Source organism: Oncorhynchus tshawytscha, linkage group LG20 (assembly GCF_018296145.1).
Source record: "Oncorhynchus tshawytscha isolate Ot180627B linkage group LG20, Otsh_v2.0, whole genome shotgun sequence".
Taxonomy (NCBI): domain Eukaryota; kingdom Metazoa; phylum Chordata; class Actinopteri; order Salmoniformes; family Salmonidae; genus Oncorhynchus; species Oncorhynchus tshawytscha.
In genome coordinates, this window is record NC_056448.1 from 3,803,916 (window position 1) to 3,829,004 (window position 25,089).

General features: G+C 48.0%; 1 protein-coding gene across 4 annotated transcripts in view; it reads left to right on the plus strand.

The window, feature by feature from the left end:
* The window catches only part of rc3h2 (ring finger and CCCH-type domains 2), a 44,499-nt gene that overhangs the window by 4,212 nt on the left and 15,198 nt on the right, over positions 1-25,089 (plus strand). For 2 of the 4 annotated variants that reach the window (XR_006079438.1, XM_042302072.1), the window contains exons 2-10: positions 3,965-4,287; positions 4,472-4,589; positions 5,779-6,012; positions 6,479-6,654; positions 8,372-8,572; positions 8,928-9,060; positions 9,398-9,516; positions 9,691-9,803; positions 10,515-10,799. Coding sequence is in view for 3 of the 4 variants with exons in the window: in XM_042302072.1 (XP_042158006.1) it covers positions 4,057-4,287; positions 4,472-4,589; positions 5,779-6,012; positions 6,479-6,654; positions 8,372-8,572; positions 8,928-9,060; positions 9,398-9,516; positions 9,691-9,803; positions 10,515-10,799 (1,610 nt within the window). In the remaining variant the exon portion in view is untranslated. Of the gene's footprint in view, positions 1-1,341; positions 1,666-3,964; positions 4,288-4,471; positions 4,590-5,778; positions 6,013-6,478; positions 6,655-8,371; positions 8,573-8,927; positions 9,061-9,397; positions 9,517-9,690; positions 9,804-10,514; positions 10,800-25,089 lie in introns of those variants that run through there. The other 2 variants (XM_042302073.1, XM_042302074.1) reach the window with 2 other exon arrangements.

Below are 25,089 nucleotides of genomic sequence, written 5' to 3' on the forward strand. Positions count from 1 at the left end.
CTAAACAGAGAACATCCCTGGTCATCCCTAATGCCTCTGATCTGGAGGACTCACTAAACAGAGAACATCCCTGGTCATCCCCACTGCCTCTGATCTGGCGGACTCACTAAACAGAGAACATCCCTGGTCATCCCTACTGCCTCTGATCTGGTGGACTCACTAAACACATATGCTTTGTTTGTAAATTATTTGAAATTTGAAATGATTTATACTTTTTTTAACCAAATACTTTTAGACTTACTCAAGCAGTATTTTACTGGGTGACTTATTTTTACTTGAGTCATTTTCTATTAAGGTATCTCTTTACTTTTACTCAAGTATGACAGTTGGGTACTTTTTCCACCACTGTCTAGAACAGTTGTTCCAAACCAGGTGTACCTGGACACCTTTGGGTACCTGGCCTGTCCACAGGGGGTACCTGGCCTGTCCACAGGGGGTACTCCAGAAGACTCAGAACATAGGCTTATTGGTCAAATGCATGAGGGGTTACTTCAGGGGTACTCCGGGCAGAGCAGAATTCAGTTGGTGGTACAGTAACCGGAAAAAGGTTGAGAAGGTCTAGAACACGTTGTTCTAACTCTGGGGTCGTGATGCTGTAATGTTAAGCACCAGTCCGTCAGGATCAACCTTCAGTCTTCGCTTCTCCTAGCATTCCAAGGGTTCAGGTTCTTGGAGGGCGGTAGAGGAGTAGGGGTGGGGACCAACCGGCTGGCTAACATAAGGGCCTGTCCATCAGCATGATGTCCGTTTAGAATAACAGGCAGTCTTTTAGATTATAGAAGACATGCTGTTCTCTTGAGGCATGTTGGGTACATTTCAAGAGCCAACATAGAACTCTACAGGCGGCATGCAAGGACTGACTGGAGCTTATGTGTGAGGAGAGCCAAATGTGAGGGGCCAAATGTGTAGAGCCAAATGTGAGGGGCCAAATGTGTAGAGCCAAATGTGAGGGGCCAAATGTGTAGAGCCAAATGTGAGGGGGCAAATGTGTAGAGCTAAATGTGAGGGGCCAAATGTGTAGAGCTAAATGTGAGGGGCCAAATGTGTAGAGCTAAATGTGAGGGGCCAAATGTGTAGAGCTAAATGTGAGGGGCCAAATGTGTAGAGCTAAATGTGAGGGGCCAAATGTGTAGAGCCAAATGTGAGGGGCCAAATGTGTAGAGCCAAATGTGAGGGGCCAAATGTGTAGAGCCGAATGTGAGGGGCCAAATGTTACATTGTATCTTTTTGTAGAAGACTGTGTGTGTGTGGGGGGGGGATTACCGATTATTTGAGACTGTATATCACAAGGAGACGGTTAACATGATCGGGGCACCACGAAAAACAGGATGTCCTCTATAGTTTACAGTCAGGAACAGGTGGTTTCAACGTGACACTGACTCACTCACTGTGGTTCAAATGATATTTATGGTTTCCCGCCCAGTGTCTTCACCGCGTCTAACTTAAGCGCGAAAAACTTCCCCCTGTAGCCTTTACACGTTTTGTTGTCACATGCATTTTCACTTTGGTCAGTGAGCCAGTGGCCGAGCTCAACTGTTGCGTGAAGCTCGTGGCGTTAATATTCAGGATCAGCGCACTCGCGGATACATGACACGCAAGATCAGCACGGAGCTGTCCACGCGGCAGAGGCAATGTGGACACATCGCTCCCTTGGACGCTTGGATGGTACGTAATTTTGCGGAAAAAGTAGTTGAATGCGCAATCATAACTTGCACACTTAAAACAAGTGGTTTTATTTACTTGAATAAGTTACTTGCGTTTTGTTCTGCAGAGTATATCAATGCAAAACTGTCCCAAGTGTTTATCCCATTTAGATGCTTGAAGAGCTTGATATTTTAGTAGCCCAGATAGAATTGTAGGCAAGCGTGTCATTTATGCAACGTTTAATTTTTGAATTGAAAAGTTTCCTCGCAGAACCTGTCCTTCAGGGTCAATATGCATGGCGACTCCCTCTGTCTCTGCACAATGATTGATTGTGAACAGCAGTGCGTTCTTCTGTTGCATAACCTGTGTAGTATTTTTGCAAGACAGCAAGAAGACTATACAGGTTACCCCTGGTAGAGCCAGCTCTAAGCCAGCCTGATGCAACTTCTTCATGCCATGAATGGGGTGAGGGGTGGGTATGGTGGTGCAGTTGGTTCCAACTAGCAGCTGCCTGTCTGTCTGTCTGTCTGTCTGTCTGTCTATGCAGCTGTTGCATGCAGGGAAGCTAAGTCGTGGCTCCCTGTGCTGTTGCTGCTTGGATATGGTACAGTTGAATTATTTCCCTCTAATCTGGGACTGATTTAGACCTGGGAAATCAGGTGGGTGGAATGAATGATCAGGTAGAACAGAAAGCCAGGGTAAGATTTGAAGACCCCTGGTCTAAAGGCTTGCAGACTTGCTTATTGGCCAGATCACCAGGAGAGATTGACTGCATCATTGCTGGTCTTTGAAAGAAGCATTGACGTGCTGAAAGTACTTACATCTAAACAACAACAACAACGATCCATACAAACCCCACAAGACACACAATCAGGGGTCTCTGTATTGTCCCCAAGTCGAGAACAGAGGCTTGGTGATGCACAGTACGGTAAAGACCACTGACTTTATTCATGGGAATTCTCTTCCACCTCAGGTAACTCAGGCAAGCAATAAAATCAGTTGACCCCCCCAAAAATATGAAACAACACCTCAAGGAACAAAGTAGACTGTGAAGAGACACACACACACACACACACACACACACACACACACACACACACACACACACACACACACACACACACACACACACACACACACACACACACACACACACACACACACACACACACACACACACACACACACACACACACACACACACACACACACACACACACACACACTTAGAATCAGAATGATTCATTTCTTCCTTTTTCTTTCTTCTCTCTTCCTTCTTCTTGCGGTTTGTTCTTTGTTCGTGGTGTTATTTGTTGTTCGCTGTGTTGACCCCAGGAAGAATAGCTGCTGCTTCTTCAACGGCTAATGGGGATCCGAATACAAATGCAAATCATCACCTGTAGTGATTATGCTGAACCAACTGGCAGTGTTCTCTCTGTCTCGGTGTCTTCCCTCTGTGACCATCCTGTTGCTGTCTTGAATTTCACTCAAAAGTATTTATAATCCTGTGCTATGTGACGGAGTGCAGGGAGAGAGAGAGAGAGGGAGAGGGTGTGTAAATCTGACCTTGTACTCAGTCGGTGTATAAATCAGACTGATAGGACAATGCCAGGGCAGGTCACCTCCAGGGTCAGTAGCCAGCCAAAGAAGGCCTCTCCACACTAACCTAGGAGGAGGCATGATGGACTGACAAGGACGGTATCAGAGAGAGGGTGGGGCTGGGCCAACAAAAAGAAAAGGGTTGGGTTAAGGGTGTTTTACCAACTGGGGTTCAAATCTCAGTTCGCCTGTTTTCCCTAAGACTGTGTTAGCCCACTGAGCTAAAAACCTATGCATTAGACCAGGGAGTTAACGCAGTATTCAGGTCTCGGGACAAGGTAACTTATCGTGCGAGCGTGGTTCAAGTAAACCACCTCCCTTACTAATGGTAGTGGAGGAGAGGGGTGTTTGTTCACAGGTAGGGGGGATAGAAGGGAGGGAAATAGAGGGGGGAGAAAGAAAGCGTGGAGAGATTGCCGCCCACCACTCTCCTTTCTCTTCCAAGATTCTGATTGTGAAACGGCTAAGGTGTCTTAAGCCACTGGGTGCCAGGTTTATCACGCATTTCACCCGAGCAGTTTGCACCTGTGGTTTTTGGAAGGCGATAAAAGACAACAACAACAAAAAACGAAAACATGACCAGTTCCCCAGATTTAAAAGCCTAGTGCAGGACTAAAAATCTGGCTCAATGGAGAATACAAGGAGCGCACGGTCTCTCTGGCGATGACCGGTCTGCTGCTGACCTGCACTCTGACCTACTTTCTTTCTTCTTCTCTACCAGTTGTCATTGAGCTGTCGGGGCGTGGTGGCATGCGATCCCCCTGAGTGAGACACCACCCTCCAGAGGTGACAGCAGGCAGGACAGGCAGCAGGATGCCAGTGCAGGCAGCCCAATGGACAGAGTTCCTCTCCTGCCCCATCTGCTACAATGAGTTTGACAGCAATGGCCACAAGCCCATCAGTCTGGGCTGCTCGCACACTGTGTGTAAGACCTGTCTGCACAAGCTGCACCGCAAGGCCTGCCCCTTCGACCAGACAGCCATCAGCACTGACATTGACCTCCTGCCTGTCAACTGTGCCCTGCTACAGCTAGTGGGAGCTCAGGTGGGTGCAGCACTTGTTGTTGTTGCTGCTGTTCTTCTTCTGATGATGATGATGATGATGACGACAATGATGGTAGTGACGATAACAACAATGATGACAATGATCATGATGATAACAATGACAAGGTTGATGACAATGGTGATAATGATGATGACTTGTTGTTGCGTTTGTGGTATGTTCCCAGGTCCTGGAGTCCCAGCCTGTGACTCTGAGCAGTGCTGTGGAGTTAGAGCACTATGAGGTGTGCCGGGTGTGTGTGGAGGAGCTGGCTCTCTATCTCAAACCCATCAGTGGAGGAAAAGGTACCAGAGCATAGAGCTGTGTGTGTGTGTGTGTGTGTGTGTGTGTGTGTGTGTGTGTGTGTGTGTGTGTGTGTGTGTGTGTGTGTGCGTGCGTGCGTGTGCGTGTGCGTGTGTGTGTGTGTGTGTGTGTGCGTGCGTGTGTGTGGAGGAACACAGCATTTCCTGTTATTCTCAGGGTCTGAGTTTAATGTGGTGGGAACGTTTGCGTCAGAGCATGTCAAAAGCAACGACACTCAGGCTTCAACCCGGAAACCTATCCACTCTGTAAGGCGATGCGGAACCTGGGCCCCCCACACCAGCACAAAGCCAGATGCCGCACATTATATCAAAAGGAAATGTAATGAGCCGTGTCGAAAGTAGTTTCAGTTCCAGTCGTTTCATAGGAATCATTGAATTAGATGACAAGATTAGATTAGACTAGAAAAAAGTTAATTGGCAAAATGTTTTTAAAAAAATAAAAAGTTTAACTAATAATATCACTTAATCTTCCGCCACTTTGTCCCTTGGCTCCCCTGCAGGTCAATTCATATTCAGCATAGACTTGATTACGTCTCATTCACAGATATACAGCGTATTGTAGACTAGATTATCTGTAGCAGTTATTGCAGGACGGAGGATGGGAAATCCCTCTCCTAGGACCCATAAAGCGATGTGTGAGACGGGCAGGAACCCTTGAGTGCTTTTAAAAGCCAATTGTCATGCCGAAGTGGTCTGTTTATTGGGTGTAATTCACCTGGAAAGCTCTCTGTTTGCGAGCTGAGAGGTGCAGTTAAACTGCTCAGCGGCTCTGTCAACTGTTTTTGTGATGATCACAGAAATAGAGAGGTGACTGAGGTCGTCTGTAATAAAGTGTTTTAAGACACTGTTTTCATCACTCTGGCCTGCTATGAGACATTTGCTACAGAAATATAGCAACGTGCCGTTTCTCCATCCCCATACAGACTCGTTTTAGACTATAATTAACCTGTCGCTCTGGTAAACAATAACTGAGTGTGGCAGTGAGCTGTCTCTGTGGTAGTATTTAATTAGCCTGGTCCCAGATCTGTTTGGGTTTCTGTAAAGCACTTTGTGACATCGGCTGATTGGTTGATTGGCAAGGCAACACAAACAGATCAAGGACCAGGCTGGTATTTCAGTGTGTGCAGGACCTGTCTTCTGACCTTTGACCTCCCCTCTCTCCACCATGCAGGTGTGGTGACACTCAGTCCGAGCGCGCTCAGTCGACCCATGCAGAGGAAGCTGGTGACACTGGTCAACTGCCAGCTGGTGGAAGAGGAGGGGCGGGTACGTGCGGTGCGGGCGGGCCGGTCGCTAGGGGAACGTACCGTCACAGAGCTCATCCTGCAGCACCAGAACCCACAGCAGCTCTCTGCCAACCTGTGGGCCGCCGTCAGGGCACGGGGATGCCAGTTCCTGGGGCCTGGTGGGTGGTGACTGGATAACACACCTGTCCATCATACCAACTGATGATGATAGGATAATACACCTGTCAATCACATGATGAACTGATGTGTTTTGTGAATAAGTGATAGCCGTACTGTTTGTTACGGGCTGTTGAACCTCATAGAGACTGGCGTCTTATGATGATTACTCATAGGGCAGATTCTGAGTGTGTGTGTGGGGGGCGGGGCTCTGTTTCTCACACCTGATCTGAGTTTTTGAGTTTCAAGTCTGAAGACACCAATGGAATTGCTAGTAGGACACCAGGAGAACTCCCGTGCCCTTCAGGATCCTAATCTCCCCATCCCGTTTTACTGTAGTGACATCATCGCGATGTATCAGGCGTTATGTACTAGTGTGTACGAGCAGATCTCTTGCGTTTCGACCACTACAGTACTACGTCATGTGTGTGTGTGTGTATAATGAAAGCTGTCTGTACCGTCCTCCAGCGATGCAGGAGGACGCTCTAAAGCTGGTGTTGCTGGCCCTAGAGGACGGCTCAGCTTTGTCCAGGAAGGTACTGGTGCTGTTTGTGGTCCAGAAACTGGAGGCTAGGTTCCCTCAGGCCTCCAAGACCTCTGTCGGACACGTGGTCCAGCTGCTCTACAGAGCCTCCTGCTTTAAGGTAAGACATATTTTGTGTTGTATTGTATATTATGTTGTACATTGTGGGCAATGTTTGCTCTCACGCACACGCATGCGCACCCACATAGACACCCGCACACACACACACACACACACACACACACACACACACACACACACACACACACACACAGATAAACACTCACGCACACACAATATAGGGGTAATAAAACGGACACTGATTCAGCGGTTTCACCAAAGTGCTCTAAAATGATCCATTTATCTTACTTACAACACTGCTGTAGATATCAATACACACTATGCTGTACCACCAATCACATTTGAACCACTCTTAAGGAAGAGCGACTCTGTCTGCCATCTTCTGCACTTATGATGCCCAGCAGTGCACTTCTGAGTGTCACTTACCATGTGCACAGATGGTGTTGCTGAATCTCTCCGGGAGATTTAAAAATCTGATCTTTGGTGTAGATATCCATAGCCAATATAGCCAATTAGCTGGGAATGGAAACACATACAACTCAAAATGGTCCTCTACATACTCAATAGATGTCTGAAAACTCCAAGGGATGGAACGAAACAGTCTGCTGGTGACGAGGAAGTGTGTGTGTGTGTGTGAGTGTGTGTGTGTGTGTGTGTGTGTGTGTGTGTGTGTGTGTGTGTGTGTGTGTGTGTGTGTGTGTGTGTGTGTGTGCGTAAGTGCGTGTGTGCGACAGACAGACATAGACAGTCATACAGAAAGACACAGACAATCACACAGACAGACACAGACAGTCATACAGACAGACACAGACAGTCATACAGAAAGACACAGACAATCACACAGACAGACACAGACAGGCAGACAGACAGGCAGACACAGACAGTCATACAGACACAGACAGTCACAGACAGTCATACAGACACAGACAGTCAGACAGGCACAGACAGATACAGTCAGTCAGACAGACAGAGATAGAAAGTCAGACAGACAGACACAGACAGTCAGAAAGACACAGGCAGACACAGGCAGGGAGACAGATAGTCAGGCAGACAGACAGACAGTCAGACAGATACAGACAGGCAGATGAACAGGCAGACACAGACAGACACAGAGAGTCAGACAGACAGACATACAGACACAGACAGTCAGACAGACACAAACAGTCAGACAGACAAGGACAGACAGACAGTCAGACAGACAGGCAGGCAGACAGACACAGACAGTCAGATAGACAGACAGACAGACAGACAGACAGACAGACAGACAGACAGACAGACAGACAGACAGACAGACAGACAGACAGACAGACAGACAGTCATACAGACAGACAGGCAGACAGATAGTCAGACAGATATGCAGACACAGATATGCAGACCCAGACAGTCAGACAGACACAGACAGTCAAATAGACAGACACAGGTCTGTTTTAGCGGCAAAGGTCCTAAGATAGAGATACACACACATTTGTTAACATCCTCGCACACTTTTTGATTTCTGGTGTCTTATGATGATTACTCATAGGGCAGATTCTGAGTGGGGGGAACTCTGTTTCTCACACCTGATCTGAGTTTTGAGTTTCAAGTCTGAGGACACCACGCAAATGTCTGCCAGTCAAATGAGAGGGACGCAATGACATCTAGGCTGGCTGGATGTTTTTCTCTGAGCAATATCACAGTCTCTTAACTGTATGAACTCCCCCTCTCCTCTCCTCTCCTCCATCCCCATCCCTCCCCCTTCCCATCCCTCCCCCTCCCAGGTGACCAAGCGTGACGAGGACTCGTCGCTGATGCAGCTAAAGGAGGAGTTCCGTACCTACGAGGCCCTGCGCCGCGAGCACGACGCCCAGATCGTGCACATCGCCATGGAGGCGGGGCTCCGTATCTCACCTGAGCAGTGGTCCTCCCTGCTCTACGGAGACCTCATCCACAAGTCACACATGCAGTCTATCATTGACAAGGTATGCTCCCTGTGGCCCCATCACTGTGTCACTTCGCTCATCGTACTAATCGGGCAATCACCGCTACAGTACTACACAGCCCTCCGTTCGCCACTTACGAGATTCCAGATCAATAGTTGATGAGAGGCACTGGACAGCCTCCTGCTCACGTGCTAACTAATACCTCATTCAGTCAGCGGTTGACAAGGCAACCGTCTCTGTCATCCCAACATTTCACCGCCATATGCCGCATTGCTATGACATACTGCACTTTCTTTCTCACTGCAAGCTACTCTAAATGGCCGTGTGTGTGCTGTATACATCCCTGTGCATCCCTTTGTCTCTCTCTCTTTTGGGTTGGCGGTCACTCCCCCAGCTCCAGTCCCCAGAGTCCTTTGCAAAGAGTGTCCAGGAGCTGACGATAGTTCTACAGAGAACAGGAGACCCTGCCAACCTGAACAGCCTCAGACCACACCTGGAACTACTGGCCAACATCGACCACAACCCAGGTAGATACAGTGCGATCAAGCCACAACTTTGATGTCAGGGCCCCTAGGGAACCCAGCAGGTTCCCCCAGGCAGCTGACTTCAGGTTTAGACCATCACAAATTACAGTACTGGACACAAGAGGTAATATGGCAATACATGATTAATGCGCCGTGCTGCGACTCCCTGGACTTGTTGATGTGCCTGGACACGGGGCTGTGCGACAGGTGTGTGCTGTACGCCTGCTGCCCGTGTGTTTCGTGTGTTTGTTTAGACGCCGCAGACACTATGGCCACCCAGTATTGTTTCGGTAAACAACTAGGCGAGGGGGTTGATGTCTGACCTGGGTGTTGTGTGTAGACGCGGCGTCTCCGTCGTGGGACGAGCTGGAGGGCGTGGTGCTGGCGGTGAAGGTGATGGTCGGCGGCCTGGTGGAGTTCACACAGAACTTCAGTAAGAAGAGCCACGAGACACCACAGGTACGGGAGCTGACAAGCGCGCACTCGCTCCTCCCTTTCATCTAATAACACCTGTGGAATACGGCAACAAAATACACCCGTTGAACAATACCACGGTGCATTTGACTAACTCTCTGGTTTACTGTTGTGAGTGACGTGCTGTCTGTTTTTTGTGTCTGTCCCTTCCCCATGCAGCCGCAACCCAACAGCAAGTACAAGACCAGTATGTGTCGAGACCTCCGGCAGCAGGGTGGCTGTCCCCGAGGATCCAACTGCACCTTCGCACACACACAGGACGAGCTAGAGAAGTGAGCGGGAGAACACCGCCACGCTCATTTGCATACGATGAGACATAGACCTCTCTGTTCCTGTCAAGGCTTTCCCTGTGAACAAGCGTTTAAACGAACGACACTCTTTTTTTTTTCTCTCCCCCCCTCTCTCTTTCTCTCTGCCTCTTTCTCTCTCCCTCTTTCTCTCTCTCTCACTCCCTCTCACTCTCTCTTTCTCTCTCCCTCTTTCTCTCTCCCTCTTTCTCTCTGCCTCTTTCTCTCTCCCTCTTTCTCTCTCTCTCACTCCCCCTCTCTCCCTCTTTCTCTCTCCCTCTTTCTCTCTCCCTCTTTCTCTCTCCCTCTTTCTCTTTCTCTCACTCCCTCTCACTCTCTCTCTCTTTCTCTCTCCCTCTTTCTCTCTCCCTCTTTCTCTCTCTCTCACTCCCTCTCTCTCCCTCTTTCTCTCTGCCTCTTTCTCTCTCCCTCTTTCTCTCTCTCTCACTCCCTCTCTCTCCCTCTTTCTCTCTCCCTCTTTCTCTCTCCCTCTTTCTCTCTCCCTCTTTCTCTTTCTCTCACTCCCTCTCACTCTCTCTTTCTCTCTCCCTCTTTCTCTCTCCCTCTTTCTCTCTCCCTCTTTCTCTCTCTCTCACTCCCTCTCACTCTCTCTCCCTCTTTCTCTCTCCCTCTTTCTCTCTCCCTCTCTCTCTTGCTCTCACTCTCTCTCTTTTTCGCTCACCCCCCCACTCCAAGATACAGAATGAGAAACAAGAAGATCAGTGGCGTGGGCCGGCCCTTCCCCCTAGCCCAGGGGAGTATGGGTAGTGAGGGGGGCGACTCAGGAGAGGAGGCCTGCGCTGGGGGACTGAAGGGCTCAGACAAGGTGGGATCGGGGTCCCTCACAGAGGGGTCCACACACCCCCAGCTCATCCCCAGGGGAGGCAACATGATGGAGGAGATGAAGAGGGAGAGGTCTGTTGTTAACGGATCCAACGGACTCACAGGCTCCAGCCGTTCCTCATCTGGCTCCTTGGAACAGTAAGACACTTTAATACTTCACCTACTGACTGGTTTCACCTATTGACTGGTTTCACCTACTGACTGTGGTTTCACCTACTGACTGGTTTCACCTACTGACTGTGGTTTCACCTACTGACTGGTTTCATCTACTGACTGGTTTCACCTACTGACTGTGGTTTCACCTACTGACTGGTTTCACCTACTGACTGTGGTTTCACCTACTGACTGTGGTTTTTACTGACTGTGGTTTCACCTACTGACTGTGGTTTCACCTACTGACTGTGGTTTCACTGACTGGTTTCACCTGACTGTGGTTTCACCTACTGACTGTGGTTTCACCTACTGACTGTGGTTTCACCTACTGACTGTGGTTTCACCTACTGACTGTGGTTTCACCTACTGACTGTGGTTTCACCTACTGACTGTGGTTTCACCTACTGACTGTGGTTTCACCTACTGACTGTGGTTTCACCTACTGACTGTGGTTTCACCTGACTGGTTTCACTGTGGTTTCACCTACTGACTGTGGTTTCACTGACTGTGGTTTCACCTACTGACTGTGGTTTCACCTACTGACTGTGGTTTCACCTACTGACTGTGGTTTCACCTACTGACTGTGGTTTTCTACTGACTGTGGTTTCACCTACTGACTGTGGTTTCACCTACTGACTGGTTTCACCTACTGACTGTGGTTTCACCTACTGACTGACTGTGGTTTCACCTACTGACTGTGGTTTCACCTACTGACTGTGGTTTCACCTACTGACTGTGGTTTCACCTACTGACTGTGGTTTCACCTACTGACTGTGGTTTCACCTACTGACTGTGGTTTCACCTACTGACTGTGGTTTCACCTACTGACTGTGGTTTCACCTACTGACTGGTTTCACCTACTGACTGTGGTTTCACCTACTGACTGTGGTTTCACCTACTGACTGTGGTTTCACCTACTGACTGTGGTTTCACCTACTGACTGTGGTTTCACCTACTGACTGTGGTTTCACCTACTGACTGGTTTCACCTACTGACTGTGGTTTCACCTACTGACTGTGGTTTCACCTACTGACTGTGGTTTCACCTACTGACTGTGGTTTCACCTACTGACTGTGGTTTCACTGACTGTGGTTTCACCTACTGACTGTGGTTTCACCTACTGACTGTGGTTTCACCTACTGACTGTGGTTTCACCTACTGACTGTGGTTTCACCTACTGACTGTGGTTTCACCTACTGACTGTGGTTTCACCTACTGACTGTGGTTTCACCTACTGACTGTGGTTTCACCTACTGACTGTGGTTTCACCTACTGACTGTGGTTTCACCTACTGACTGTGGTTTCACCTACTGACTGTGGTTTCACCTACTGACTGTGGTTTCACTACTGACTGTGGTTTCTACTGACTGTGGTTTCACCTACTGACTGACTGTGGTTTCACCTCTGACTGTGGTTTCACCTACTGACTGTGGTTTCACCTACTGACTGTGGTTTCACCTACTGACTGTGGTTTCACCTACTGACTGTGGTTTCACCTACTGACTGTGGTTTCACCTACTGACTGTGGTTTCACCTACTGACTGTGGTTTCACCTACTGACTGTGGTTTCACCTACTGACTGTGGTTTCACCTACTGACTGTGGTTTCACCTACTGACTGTGGTTTGGTTTCACCTACTGACTGTGGTTTCACCTACTGACTGTGGTTTCACCTACTGACTGTGGTTTCACCTACTGACTGTGGTTTCACCTACTGACTGTGGTTTCACCTACTGACTGTGGTTTCACCTACTGACTGTGGTTTCACCTACTGACTGTGGTTTCACCTACTGACTGGTTTCACCTACTGGTGGTTTCACCTTCTGACTGTGGTTTCACCTACTGACTGTGGTTTCACCTACTGACTGTGGTTTCACCTACTGACTGTGGTTTCACCTACTGACTGTGGTTTCACCTACTGACTGTGGTTTCACCTACTGACTGTGGTTTCACCTACTGACTGTGGTTTCACCTACTGACTGTGGTTTCACCTACTGACTGTGGTTTCACCTACTGACTGTGGTTTCACCTACTGACTGTGGTTTCACCTCTGACTGTGGTTTCACCTACTGACTGTGGTTTTTCTGTGGTTTTCTACTGACTGTGGTTTCACCTACTGACTGTGGTTTCACCTACTGACTGTGGTTTCACCTACTGACTGTGGTTTCACCTACTGACTGTGGTTTCACCTACTGACTGGTTTCACTACTGGTTTCACCTACTGACTGTGGTTTCACCTACTGACTGTGGTTTCACCTACTGACTGTGGTTTCACCTACTGACTGTGGTTTCACCTACTGACTGTGGTTTCACCTACTGACTGTGGTTTCACCTACTGACTGTGGTTTCACCTACTGACTGGTTTCACCTACTGACTGTGGTTTCACCTACTGACTGTGGTTTCACCTACTGACTGTGGTTTCACCTACTGACTGTGGTTTCACCTACTGACTGTGGTTTCACCTACTGACTGTGGTTTCACCTACTGACTGTGGTTTCACCTACTGACTGTGGTTTCACCTACTGACTGTGGTTTCACCTACTGACTGTGGTTTCACCTACTGACTGTGGTTTCACCTACTGACTGTGGTTTCACCTACTGACTGTGGTTTCACCTACTGACTGTGGTTTCACCTACTGACTGTGGTTTCACCTACTGACTGTGGTTTCACCTACTGACTGTGGTTTCACCTACTGACTGTGGTTTCACCTCTGACTGTGGTTTCACCTACTGACTGTGGTTTCACCTACTGACTGTGGTTTCACCTACTGACTGGACTGTGGTTTCACCTACTGACTGTGGTTTCACCTACTGACTGTGGTTTCACCTACTGACTGTGGTTTCACCTACTGACTGTGGTTTCACCTACTGACTGTGGTTTCACCTACTGACTGTGGACTGTGGTTTCACCTACTGACTGTGGACTGTGGTTTCACCTACTGACTGTGGTTTCACCTGACTGGACTGTGGTTTCACCTACTGACTGGTTTCACCTACTGACTGTGGTTTCACCTACTGACTGTGGACTGACTGTGGTTTCACCTACTGACTGTGGTTTCACCTACTGACTGTGGTTTTCTGACTGTGGTTTCACCTACTGACTGTGGTTTCACCTACTGACTGTTTCACCTACTGACTGTGGTTTCACCTACTGACTGTGGTTTCACCTACTGACTGTGGTTTCACCTACTGACTGTGGTTTCACCTACTGACTGGTTTCACTACTGACTGGTTTCACCTACTGACTGTGGTTTCACCTACTGACTGTGGTTTCACCCTGACTGGACTGTGGTTTCACCTACTGACTGTGGTTTCACCTACTGACTGTGGTTTCACCTACTGACTGGTTTCACCTACTGACTGTGGTTTCACCTACTGACTGTGGTTTCACCTACTGACTGTGGTTTCACCTACTGACTGTGGTTTCACCTACTGACTGTGGTTTCACTGTGGTTTCACTGACTGTGGTTTCACCTACTGACTGTGGTTTCACCTACTGACTGTGGTTTCACCTACTGACTGTGGTTTCACCTACTGACTGTGGTTTCACCTACTGACTGTGGTTTCACCTACTGACTGTGGTTTCACCTACTGACTGTGGTTTTACTGACTGTGGTTTCCTACTGACTGTGGTTTCACCTACTGACTGTGGTTTCACCTACTGACTGTGGTTTCACCTACTGACTGTGGTTTCACCTACTGACTGTGGTTTCACCTACTGACTGTGGTTTCACCTGACTGACTGTGGTTTCACCTACTGACTGTGGTTTCACCTCTGACTGTGGTTTCACCTACTGACTGTGGTTTCACCACTGACTGGTTTCACCTACTGACTGTGGTTTCACCTACTGACTGTGGTTTCACCTACTGACTGTGGTTTTCTACTGACTGTGGTTTCACCTACTGACTGTGGTTTCACCTACTGACTGTGGTTTCACCTACTGACTGGACTGACTGTGGTTTCACCTACTGACTGTGGTTTCACCTACTGACTGTGGTTTCACCTACTGACTGTGGTTTCACCTACTGACTGTGGTTTCACCTACTGACTGTGGTTTCACCTACTGACTGTGGTTTCACCTACTGACTGTGGTTTCACCTACTGACTGTGGTTTCACCTACTGACTGTGGTTTCACCTACTGACTGTGGTTTCACCTACTGACTGTGGTTTCACCTGACTGACTACTGTGGTTTCACCTACTGACTGTGGTTTCACCTACTGACTGTGGTTTCACCTACTGACTGTGGTTTCACCTACTGACTGTGGTTTCACCTACTGACTGTGGTTTCACCTACTGACTGTGGTTTCATCTACTGACTGTGGTTTCACCTACTGACTGTGGTTTCACCTGACTGACTGGTTTCACCTACTGACTGTGGTTTCACTGACTGTGGTTTCACCTACTGACTGTGGTTTTCTGACTGTGGTTTCACCTACTGACTGTGGTTTCACCTACTGACTGTGGTTTCACCTACTGACTGTGGTTTCACCTACTGACTGTGGTTTCACCTACTGACTGTGGTTTCACCTGACTGGACTGACTGTGGTTTCACCCTGACTGGACTGTGGTTTCATCTACTGACTGTGGTTTCAAACCTACTGACTGTGGTTTCACCTACTGACTGTGGTTTCACCTACTGACTGTGGTTTCACCTACTGACTGTGGTTTTCTGACTGTGGTTTCACCTACTGACTGTGGTTTCACTGACTGTGGTTTCACCTACTGACTGTGGTTTCACCTACTGACTGTGGTTTCACCTACTGACTGTGGTTTCACCTACTGACTGTGGTTTCACCTACTGACTGTGGTTTCACCTACTGACTGTGGTTTCACCTACTGACTGGTTTCACCTACTGACTGTGGTTTCACCTACTGACTGGTTTCACCTACTGACTGTGGTTTCACCTACTGACTGTGGTTTCACCTACTGACTGTGGTTTCACCTACTGACTGTGGTTTCACCTACTGACTGTGGTTTTCACTGACTGTGGTTTCACTGACTGTGGTTTCACCTACTGACTGTGGTTTCACCTACTGACTGTGGTTTCACCTACTGACTGTGGTTTCACCTACTGACTGTGGTTTCACCTACTGACTGTGGTTTCACCTACTGACTGTGGTTTCACTGTGGTTTCTACTGACTGTGGTTTCACCTACTGACTGTGGTTTCACTACTGACTGGTTTCACTGACTGTGGTTTCACCTACTGACTGTGGTTTTCTGACTGTGGTTTCCTACTGACTGTGGTTTCACCTACTGACTGTGGTTTCACCTACTGACTGTGGTTTCACCTACTGACTGTGGTTTCACCTACTGACTGTGGTTTCACCTACTGACTGTGGTTTCACCTACTGACTGGTTTCACCTACTGACTGTGGTTTCACCTACTGACTGTGGTTTCACCTACTGACTGTGGTTTCTGTGGTTTCTACTGACTGTGGTTTCACCTACTGACTGTGGTTTCACCTACTGACTGTGGTTTCACCTACTGACTGTGGTTTCACCTACTGACTGTGGTTTCACCTACTGACTGTGGTTTCACCTACTGACTGGTTTCACCTACTGACTGTGGTTTCACCTACTGACTGTGGTTTCACCTACTGACTGTGGTTTCACCTACTGACTGTGGTTTCACCTGACTGACTGTGGTTTCACCTACTGACTGTGGTTTCACCTACTGACTGTGGTTTCACCTACTGACTGTGGTTTCACCTACTGACTGTGGTTTCACCTACTGACTGTGGTTTCACCTACTGACTGTGGTTTCACCTACTGACTGGACTGTGGTTTCACCTACTGACTGTGGTTTCACCTACTGACTGTGGTTTCACCTACTGACTGTGGTTTCACCTACTGACTGTGGTTTCACCTACTGACTGTGGTTTCACCTACTGACTGTGGTTTCACCTACTGACTGTGGTTTCACCTACTGACTGTGGTTTCACTGTGGTTTCTACTGACTGTGGTTTCACCTACTGACTGTGGTTTCACCTACTGACTGTGGTTTCACCTACTGACTGTGGTTTCACCTACTGACTGTGGTTTCACCTACTGACTGTGGTTTCACCTACTGACTGTGGTTTCACCTACTGACTGTGGTTTCACCTACTGACTGTGGTTTCACCTACTGACTGTGGTTTCACCTACTGACTGTGGTTTCACCTACTGACTGTGGTTTCACCTGACTGTGGTTTCACCTACTGACTGTGGTTTCACCTACTGACTGTGGTTTCACCTACTGACTGTGGTTTCACCTACTGACTGTGGTTTCACCTACTGACTGTGGTTTCACCTACTGACTGTGGTTTCACCTGACTGGTTTCACTACTGACTGGTTTCACCTACTGACTGTGGTTTCACCTACTGACTGTGGTTTCACCTACTGACTGTACTGACTGTGGTTTCACCTACTGACTGTGGTTTCACCTACTGACTGTGGTTTCACCTACTGACTGTGGTTTCACCTACTGACTGTGGTTTCACCTACTGACTGTGGTTTCACCTACTGACTGTGGTTTCACCTACTGACTGTGGTTTCACCTACTGACTGTGGTTTCACCTACTGACTGTGGTTTCACCTACTGACTGTGGTTTCACCTACTGACTGTGGTTTCACCTACTGACTGTGGTTTCACCTACTGACTGTGGTTTCACCTCTGACTGTGGTTTCACCTACTGACTGTGGTTTCACCTACTGACTGTGGTTTCACCTACTGACTGTGGTTTCTGACTGTGGTTTCACCTACTGACTGTGGTTTCACCTACTGACTGTGGTTTCACCTACTGACTGTGGTTTCACCTACTGACTGTGGTTTCACCTACTGACTGTGGTTTCACCTACTGACTGTGGTTTCACCTACTGACTGTGGTTTTCACCTACTGACTGTGGTTTCACCTACTGACTGTGGTTTCACTGTGGTTTCCTACTGACTGTGGTTTCACCTACTGACTGTGGTTTCACCTACTGACTGTGGTTTCACCTACTGACTGTGGTTTCACCTACTGACTGTGGTTTCACACCTACTGACTGTGGTTTCACCTACTGACTGTGGTTTCACCTACTGACTGTGGTTTCACCTACTGACTGTGGTTTCACCTACTGACTGTGGTTTCACCTACTGACTGTGGTTTCACCTACTGACTGTGGTTTCACCTACTGACTGTGGTTTCACCTACTGACTGTGGTTTCACCTACTGACTGTGGTTTTTCACCTACTGACTGTGGTTTCACCTACTGACTGTGGTTTCACCTACTGACTGTGGTTTCACCTACTGACTGTGGTTTCACCTACTGACTGTGGTTTCACCTACTGACTGTGGTTTCACCTACTGACTGTTTCACCTACTGACTGTGGTTTCACCTACTGACTGTGGTTTCACCTACTGACTGTGGTTTCACCTACTGACTGTGGTTTCACCTGACTGTGGTTTCACCTACTGACTGTGGTTTCACCTACTGACTGTGGTTTCACCTACTGACTGTGGTTTCACCTACTGACTGTGGTTTCACCTACTGACTGTGGTTTCACCTGACTGACTGTGGTTTCACCTACTGACTGTGGTTTCACCTACTGACTGTGGTTTCACCTACTGACTGTGGTTTCACCTACTGACTGTGGTTTCACCTACTGACTGTGGTTTCACCTACTGACTGTGGTTTTCACTGTGGTTTCATCTACTGACTGTGGTTTCACCTACTGACTGTGGTTTCACCTACTGACTGTGGTTTCACCTACTGACTGTGGTTTTTCTGACTGTGGTTTCACCTACTGACTGTGGACTGTGGTTTCACCTACTGACTGTGGTTTCACCTACTGACTGTGGTTTCTACTGACTGTGGTTTTACTGACTGTGGTTTCACCTACTGACTGTGGTTTCACCACTGACTACTGACTGTGGTTTCACCTACTGACTGTGGTTTCACCTACTGACTGTGGTTTCACCTACTGACTGTGGTTTCTACTGACTGTGGTTTCACCTGACTGGACTGTGGTTTCACCTACTGACTGTGGTTTCACCTACTGACTGTGGTTTCACCTACTGACTGTGGTTTCACCTACTGACTGTGGTTTCACTGACTGTGGTTTCACCTACTGACTGTGGTTTCACCTACTGACTGTGGTTTTCTGACCTACTGACTGTGGTTTCACCTGACTGTGGTTTCACCTACTGACTGTGGTTTCACCTACTGACTGTGGTTTCACCTACTGACTGTGGTTTCACCTACTGACTGTGGTTTCACCTACTGACTGTGGTTTCACTACTGACTGACTGTGGTTTCACCTACTGACTGTGGTTTCACCTACTGACTGTGGTTTCACCTACTGACTGTGGTTTCACCTACTGACTGTGGTTTCACCTACTGACTGTGGTTTCACCTACTGACTGTGGGTGGTTTCACCTACTGACTGTGGTTTCACTACTGACTGGTTTCACCTACTGTGGTTTCACCTACTGACTGTGGTTTCACCTACTGACTGTGGTTTCACCTACTGACTGTGGTTTCACCTACTGACTGTGGTTTCACCTACTGACTGTGGTTTCACCTACTGACTGTGGTTTCACCTACTGACTGTGGTTTCACCTACTGACTGTGGTTTCTGACTGTGGTTTCACCTACTGACTGTGGTTTCACCTACTGACTGTGGTTTCACCTACTGACTGTGGTTTCACTGACTGTGGTTTCACCTACTGACTGTGGTTTCACCTACTGACTGTGGTTTCACCTACTGACTGTGGTTTCACCTACTGACTGTGGTTTCACCTACTGACTGTGGTTTCACCTACTGACTGTGGTTTCACCTACTGACTGTGGTTTCACCTACTGACTGTGGTTTCACCTACTGACTGTGGTTTCACCTACTGACTGTGGTTTCACCTACTGACTGTGGTTTCACCTACTGACTGTGGTTTCACTGACTGTGGTTTCATCTACTGACTGTGGTTTCACCTACTGACTGTGGTTTCACCTACTGACTGTGGTTTCACCTACTGACTGTGGTTTCACCTACTGACTGTGGTTTCACCTACTGACTGTGGTTTCACTACTGACTGTGGTTTCACCTGACTGTGGTTTCACCTACTGACTGTGGTTTCACCTACTGACTGTGGTTTCACTGACTGTGGTTTCACCTGACTGTGGTTTCACCTACTGACTGTGGTTTCACCTACTGACTGTGGTTTCACCTACTGACTGTGGTTTCACCTACTGACTGTGGTTTCACCTACTGACTGTGGTTTCACCTACTGACTGTGGTTTCACCTACTGACTGTGGTTTCACCTACTGACTGTGGTTTTTCACCTACTGACTGTGGTTTCACCTACTGACTGTGGTTTCACCTACTGACTGTGGTTTCACCTACTGACTGTGGTTTCACCTACTGACTGTGGTTTCACCTACTGACTGTGGTTTCACCTACTGACTGTGGTTTCACCTACTGACTGTGGTTTCACCTACTGACTGTGGTTTCACTCTACTGACTGTGGTTTCACCTACTGACTGTGGTTTCACCTACTGACTGTGGTTTCACCTACTGACTGTGGTTTCACCTACTGACTGTGGTTTCACCTACTGACTGTGGTTTCACCTACTGACTGTGGTTTCACCTACTGACTGTGGTTTCACCTACTGACTGTGGTTTCACTGACTACTGACTGTGGTTTCACCTACTGACTGTGGTTTCACCTACTGACTGTGGTTTCACCTCCTGACTGTGGTTTCACCTACTGACTGTGGTTTCACCTACTGACTGTGGTTTCACCTACTGACTGTGGTTTCACCTACTGACTGTGGTTTCACCTACTGACTGTGGTTTTCTACTGACTGTGGTTTCACCTACTGACTGTGGTTTCACCTACTGACTGTGGTTTCACCTACTGACTGTGGACTGTGGTTTCACCTACTGACTGTGGTTTCACCTACTGACTGTGGTTTCACCTACTGACTGTGGTTTCACCTACTGACTGTGGTTTCACCTACTGACTGTGGTTTCACCTGACTGACTGTGGTTTCACCTCACTGACTGTGGTTTCACCTACTGACTGTGGTTTCACCTACTGACTGTGGTTTCACCTACTGACTGTGGTTTCACCTACTGACTGTGGTTTCACCTACTGACTGTGGTTTCACCTACTGACTGTGGTTTCACCTACTGACTGTGGTTTCACCTACTGACTGTGGTTTCACCTACTGACTGTGGTTTCACCTACTGACTGTGGTTTCACCTACTGACTGTGGTTTCACCTACTGACTGTGGTTTCACCTACTGACTGTGGTTTCACCTACTGACTGTGGTTTCACCTACTGACTGTGGTTTCACCTACTGACTGGTTTCACCTACTGACTGTGGTTTCACCTACTGACTGTGGTTTCACCTGCTGACTGGTTTCACCTACTGACTGTGGTTTCACCTACTGACTGTGGTTTCACCTGACTGACTGTGGTTTCACCTACTGACTGTGGTTTCATCTACTGACTGGTTTCACCTACTGACTGTGGTTTCACCTACTGACTGTGGTTCCACCTACTGACTGTGGTTTCACCTACTGACTGTGGTTTCACCTACTGACTGTGGTTTCTGACTGACTGGTTTCACCTACTGACTGACTGGTTTCACCTACTGACTGTGGTTTCACCTACTGACTGACTGTGGTTTCACCTACTGACTGTGGTTTCACCTACTGACTGTGGTTTCACCTACTGACTGTGGTTTCACCTACTGACTGTGGTTTCACTGACTGTGGTTTCACCTACTGACTGTGGTTTCACCTACTGACTGTGGTTTCACCTACTGACTGTGGTTTCACCTACTGACTGTGGTTTCACCTACTGACTGTGGTTTCACCTACTGACTGTGGTTTCACCTACTGACTGTGGTTTCACCTACTGACTGTGGTTTCACCTACTGACTGTGGTTTCACCTACTGACTGTGGTTTCATCTACTGACTGTGGTTTCACCTACTGACTGTGGTTTCACCTACTGACTGTGGTTTCACCTACTGACTGTGGTTTCACCTACTGACTGTGGTTTCACCTACTGACTGTGGTTTCACCTACTGACTGTGGTTTCACCTACTGACTGTGGTTTCACCTACTGACTGTGGTTTCACCTACTGACTGGTTTCACCTACTGACTGTGGTTTCATCTACTGACTGTGGTTTCACCTACTGACTGTGGTTTCACCTACTGACTGTGGTTTCACCTACTGACTGTGGTTTCACCTACTGACTGTGGTTTCATCTACTGACTGTGGTTTCACCTACTGACTGTGGTTTCACCTACTGACTGTGGTTTCACCTACTGACTGTGGTTTCACCTACTGACTGTGGTTTCACCTACTGACTGTGGTTTCACCTACTGACTGTGGTTTCACCTACTGACTGTGGTTTCACCTACTGACTGTGGTTTCACCTACTGACTGTGGTTTCACCTACTGACTGTGGTTTCACCTACTGACTGTGGTTTCACCTACTGACTGGTTTCACCTTGACACCTACTGACTGTGGTTTCACCTACTGACTGTGGTTTCACCTACTGACTGTGGTTTCACCTACTGACTGGTTTCACCTACTGACTGTGGTTTCACCTACTGACTGTGGTTTCACCTACTGACTGTGGTTTCACCTACTGACTGTGGTTTCACCTACTGACTGTGGTTTCACCACTGTGGTTTCACCTACTGACTGTGGTTTCACCTACTGACTGTGGTTTCATCTACTGACTGTGGTTTCACCTACTGACTGTGGTTTCACCTACTGACTGTGGTTTCACCTACTGACTGTGGTTTCACTGTGGTTTCTACTGACTGTGGTTTCACCTACTGACTGTGGTTTTTCACTGTGGTTTCACCTACTGACTGTGGTTTTTCACCTGACTGGACTGTGGTTTCACCTACTGACTGTGGTTTCACCTACTGACTGTGGTTTCACTACTGACTGTGGTTTCACCTACTGACTGTGGTTTCACCTACTGACTGTGGTTTCACCTACTGACTGTGGTTTCACCTACTGACTGTGGTTTCACCTACTGGACTGTGGTTTCACCTACTGACTGTGGTTTCACCTACTGACTGTGGTTTCACCTACTGACTGTGGTTTCACCTACTGACTGTGGTTTCACCTACTGACTGTGGTTTCACCTACTGACTGTGGTTCACCTACTGACTGTGGTTTCACCTACTGACTGTGGTTTCACCTACTGACTGTGGTTTCACCTACTGACTGTGGTTTTCACTGACTGTGGTTTCACCTACTGACTGTGGTTTCACCTACTGACTGTGGTTTCACCTACTGACTGTGGTTTCACCTACTGACTGTGGTTTCACCTACTGACTGTGGTTTCACCTACTGACTGTGGTTTCACCTACTGACTGTGGTTTCACCTACTGACTGTGGTTTCACTGACTGTGGTTTCACTGACTGTGGTTTCACCTACTGACTGTGGTTTCACCTACTGACTGTGGTTTCACCTACTGACTGTGGTTTCTGTGGCTGGTTTCACCTACTGACTGTGGTTTCACCTACTGACTGTGGTTTCACCTACTGACTGTGGTTTCACCTACTGACTGTGGTTTCACCTACTGACTGTGGTTTCACCTACTGACTGTGGTTTCACCTACTGACTGTGGTTTCACCTACTGACTGTGGTTTCACCTACTGACTGTGGTTTCACCTACTTCACCTGACTGTGGTTTCACCTACTGACTGTGGTTTCACCTACTGACTGTGGTTTCACCTACTGACTGTGGTTTCACCTACTGACTGTGGTTTCACCTACTGACTGTGGTTTCACCTACTGACTGTGGTTTCACCTACTGACTGTGGTTTCACCTACTGACTGTGGTTTCACCTACTGACTGTGGTTTCACCTACTGACTGTGGTTTCACCTACTGACTGTGGTTTCACCTACTGACTGTGGTTTCACCTACTGACTGTGGTTTCACCTACTGACTGTGGTTTTCACTGTGGTTTCACCTACTGACTGTGGTTTCACCTACTGACTGTGGTTTCACCTACTGACTGTGGTTTCACCTACTGACTGTGGTTTCTACTGACTGTGGTGGTTTCACCTACTGACTGTGGTTTCACCTACTGACTGTGGTTTCACCTACTGACTGTGGGACTGTGGTTTCACCTACTGACTGTGGTTTCACCTCTACTGACTGTGGTTTCACCTACTGACTGTGGTTTCACCTGACTGTGGTTTCACTACTGACTGTGGTTTTCACCTACTGACTGTGGTTTCACCTACTGACTGTGGTTTCACCTACTGACTGTGGTTTCACCTACTGACTGTGGTTTCACCTACTGACTGTGGTTTCACCTACTGACTACTGACTGTGGTTTCACCTACTGACTGTGGTTTCACCTACTGACTGTGGTTTCACCTACTGACTGTGGTTTCACCTACTGACTGTGGTTTCACCTACTGACTGTGGTTTTACTGACTGGTTTCACCTACTGACTGTGGTTTCACCTACTGACTGTGGTTTCACCTACTGACTGTGGTTTCACCTACTGACTGTGGTTTCACCTACTGACTGTGGTTTCACCTACTGACTGTGGTTTCACCTACTGACTGTGTTTTCACCTACTGACTGTGGTTTCACCTACTGACTGTGGTTTCACCTACTGACTGTGGTTTCACCTACTGACTGTGGTTTCACCTACTGACTGTGGTTTCACCTACTGACTGTGGTTTCACCTTGACACCTACTGACTGTGGTTTCACCTACTGACTGTGGTTTCACCTACTGACTGTGGTTTCACCTACTGACTGTGGTTTCACCTACTGACTGTGGTTTCACCTACTGACTGTGGTTTCACCTACTGACTGTGGTTTCACCTACTGACTGTGGTTTCACCTACTGACTGTGGTTTCACCTACTGACTGTGGTTTCACCTACTGACTGTGGTTTCACCTACTGACTGTGGTTTCACCTACTGACTGTGGTTTCACCTACTGACTGTGGTTTCACCTACTGACTGTGGTTTCACCTACTGACTGTGGTTTTCTACTGACTGTGGTTTCACCTACTGACTGTGGTTTCACCTACTGACTGTGGTTTCACCTACTGACTGTGGTTTCACCTACTGACTGTGGTTTCACCTACTGACTGTGGTTTCACCTACTGACTGTGGTTTCACCTACTGACTGGTTTCACCTACTGACTGTGGTTTCACCTACTGACTGTGGTTTCACCTACTGACTGTGGTTTCACCTACTGACTGTGGTTTCACCTACTGACTGTGGTTTCACCTACTGACTGT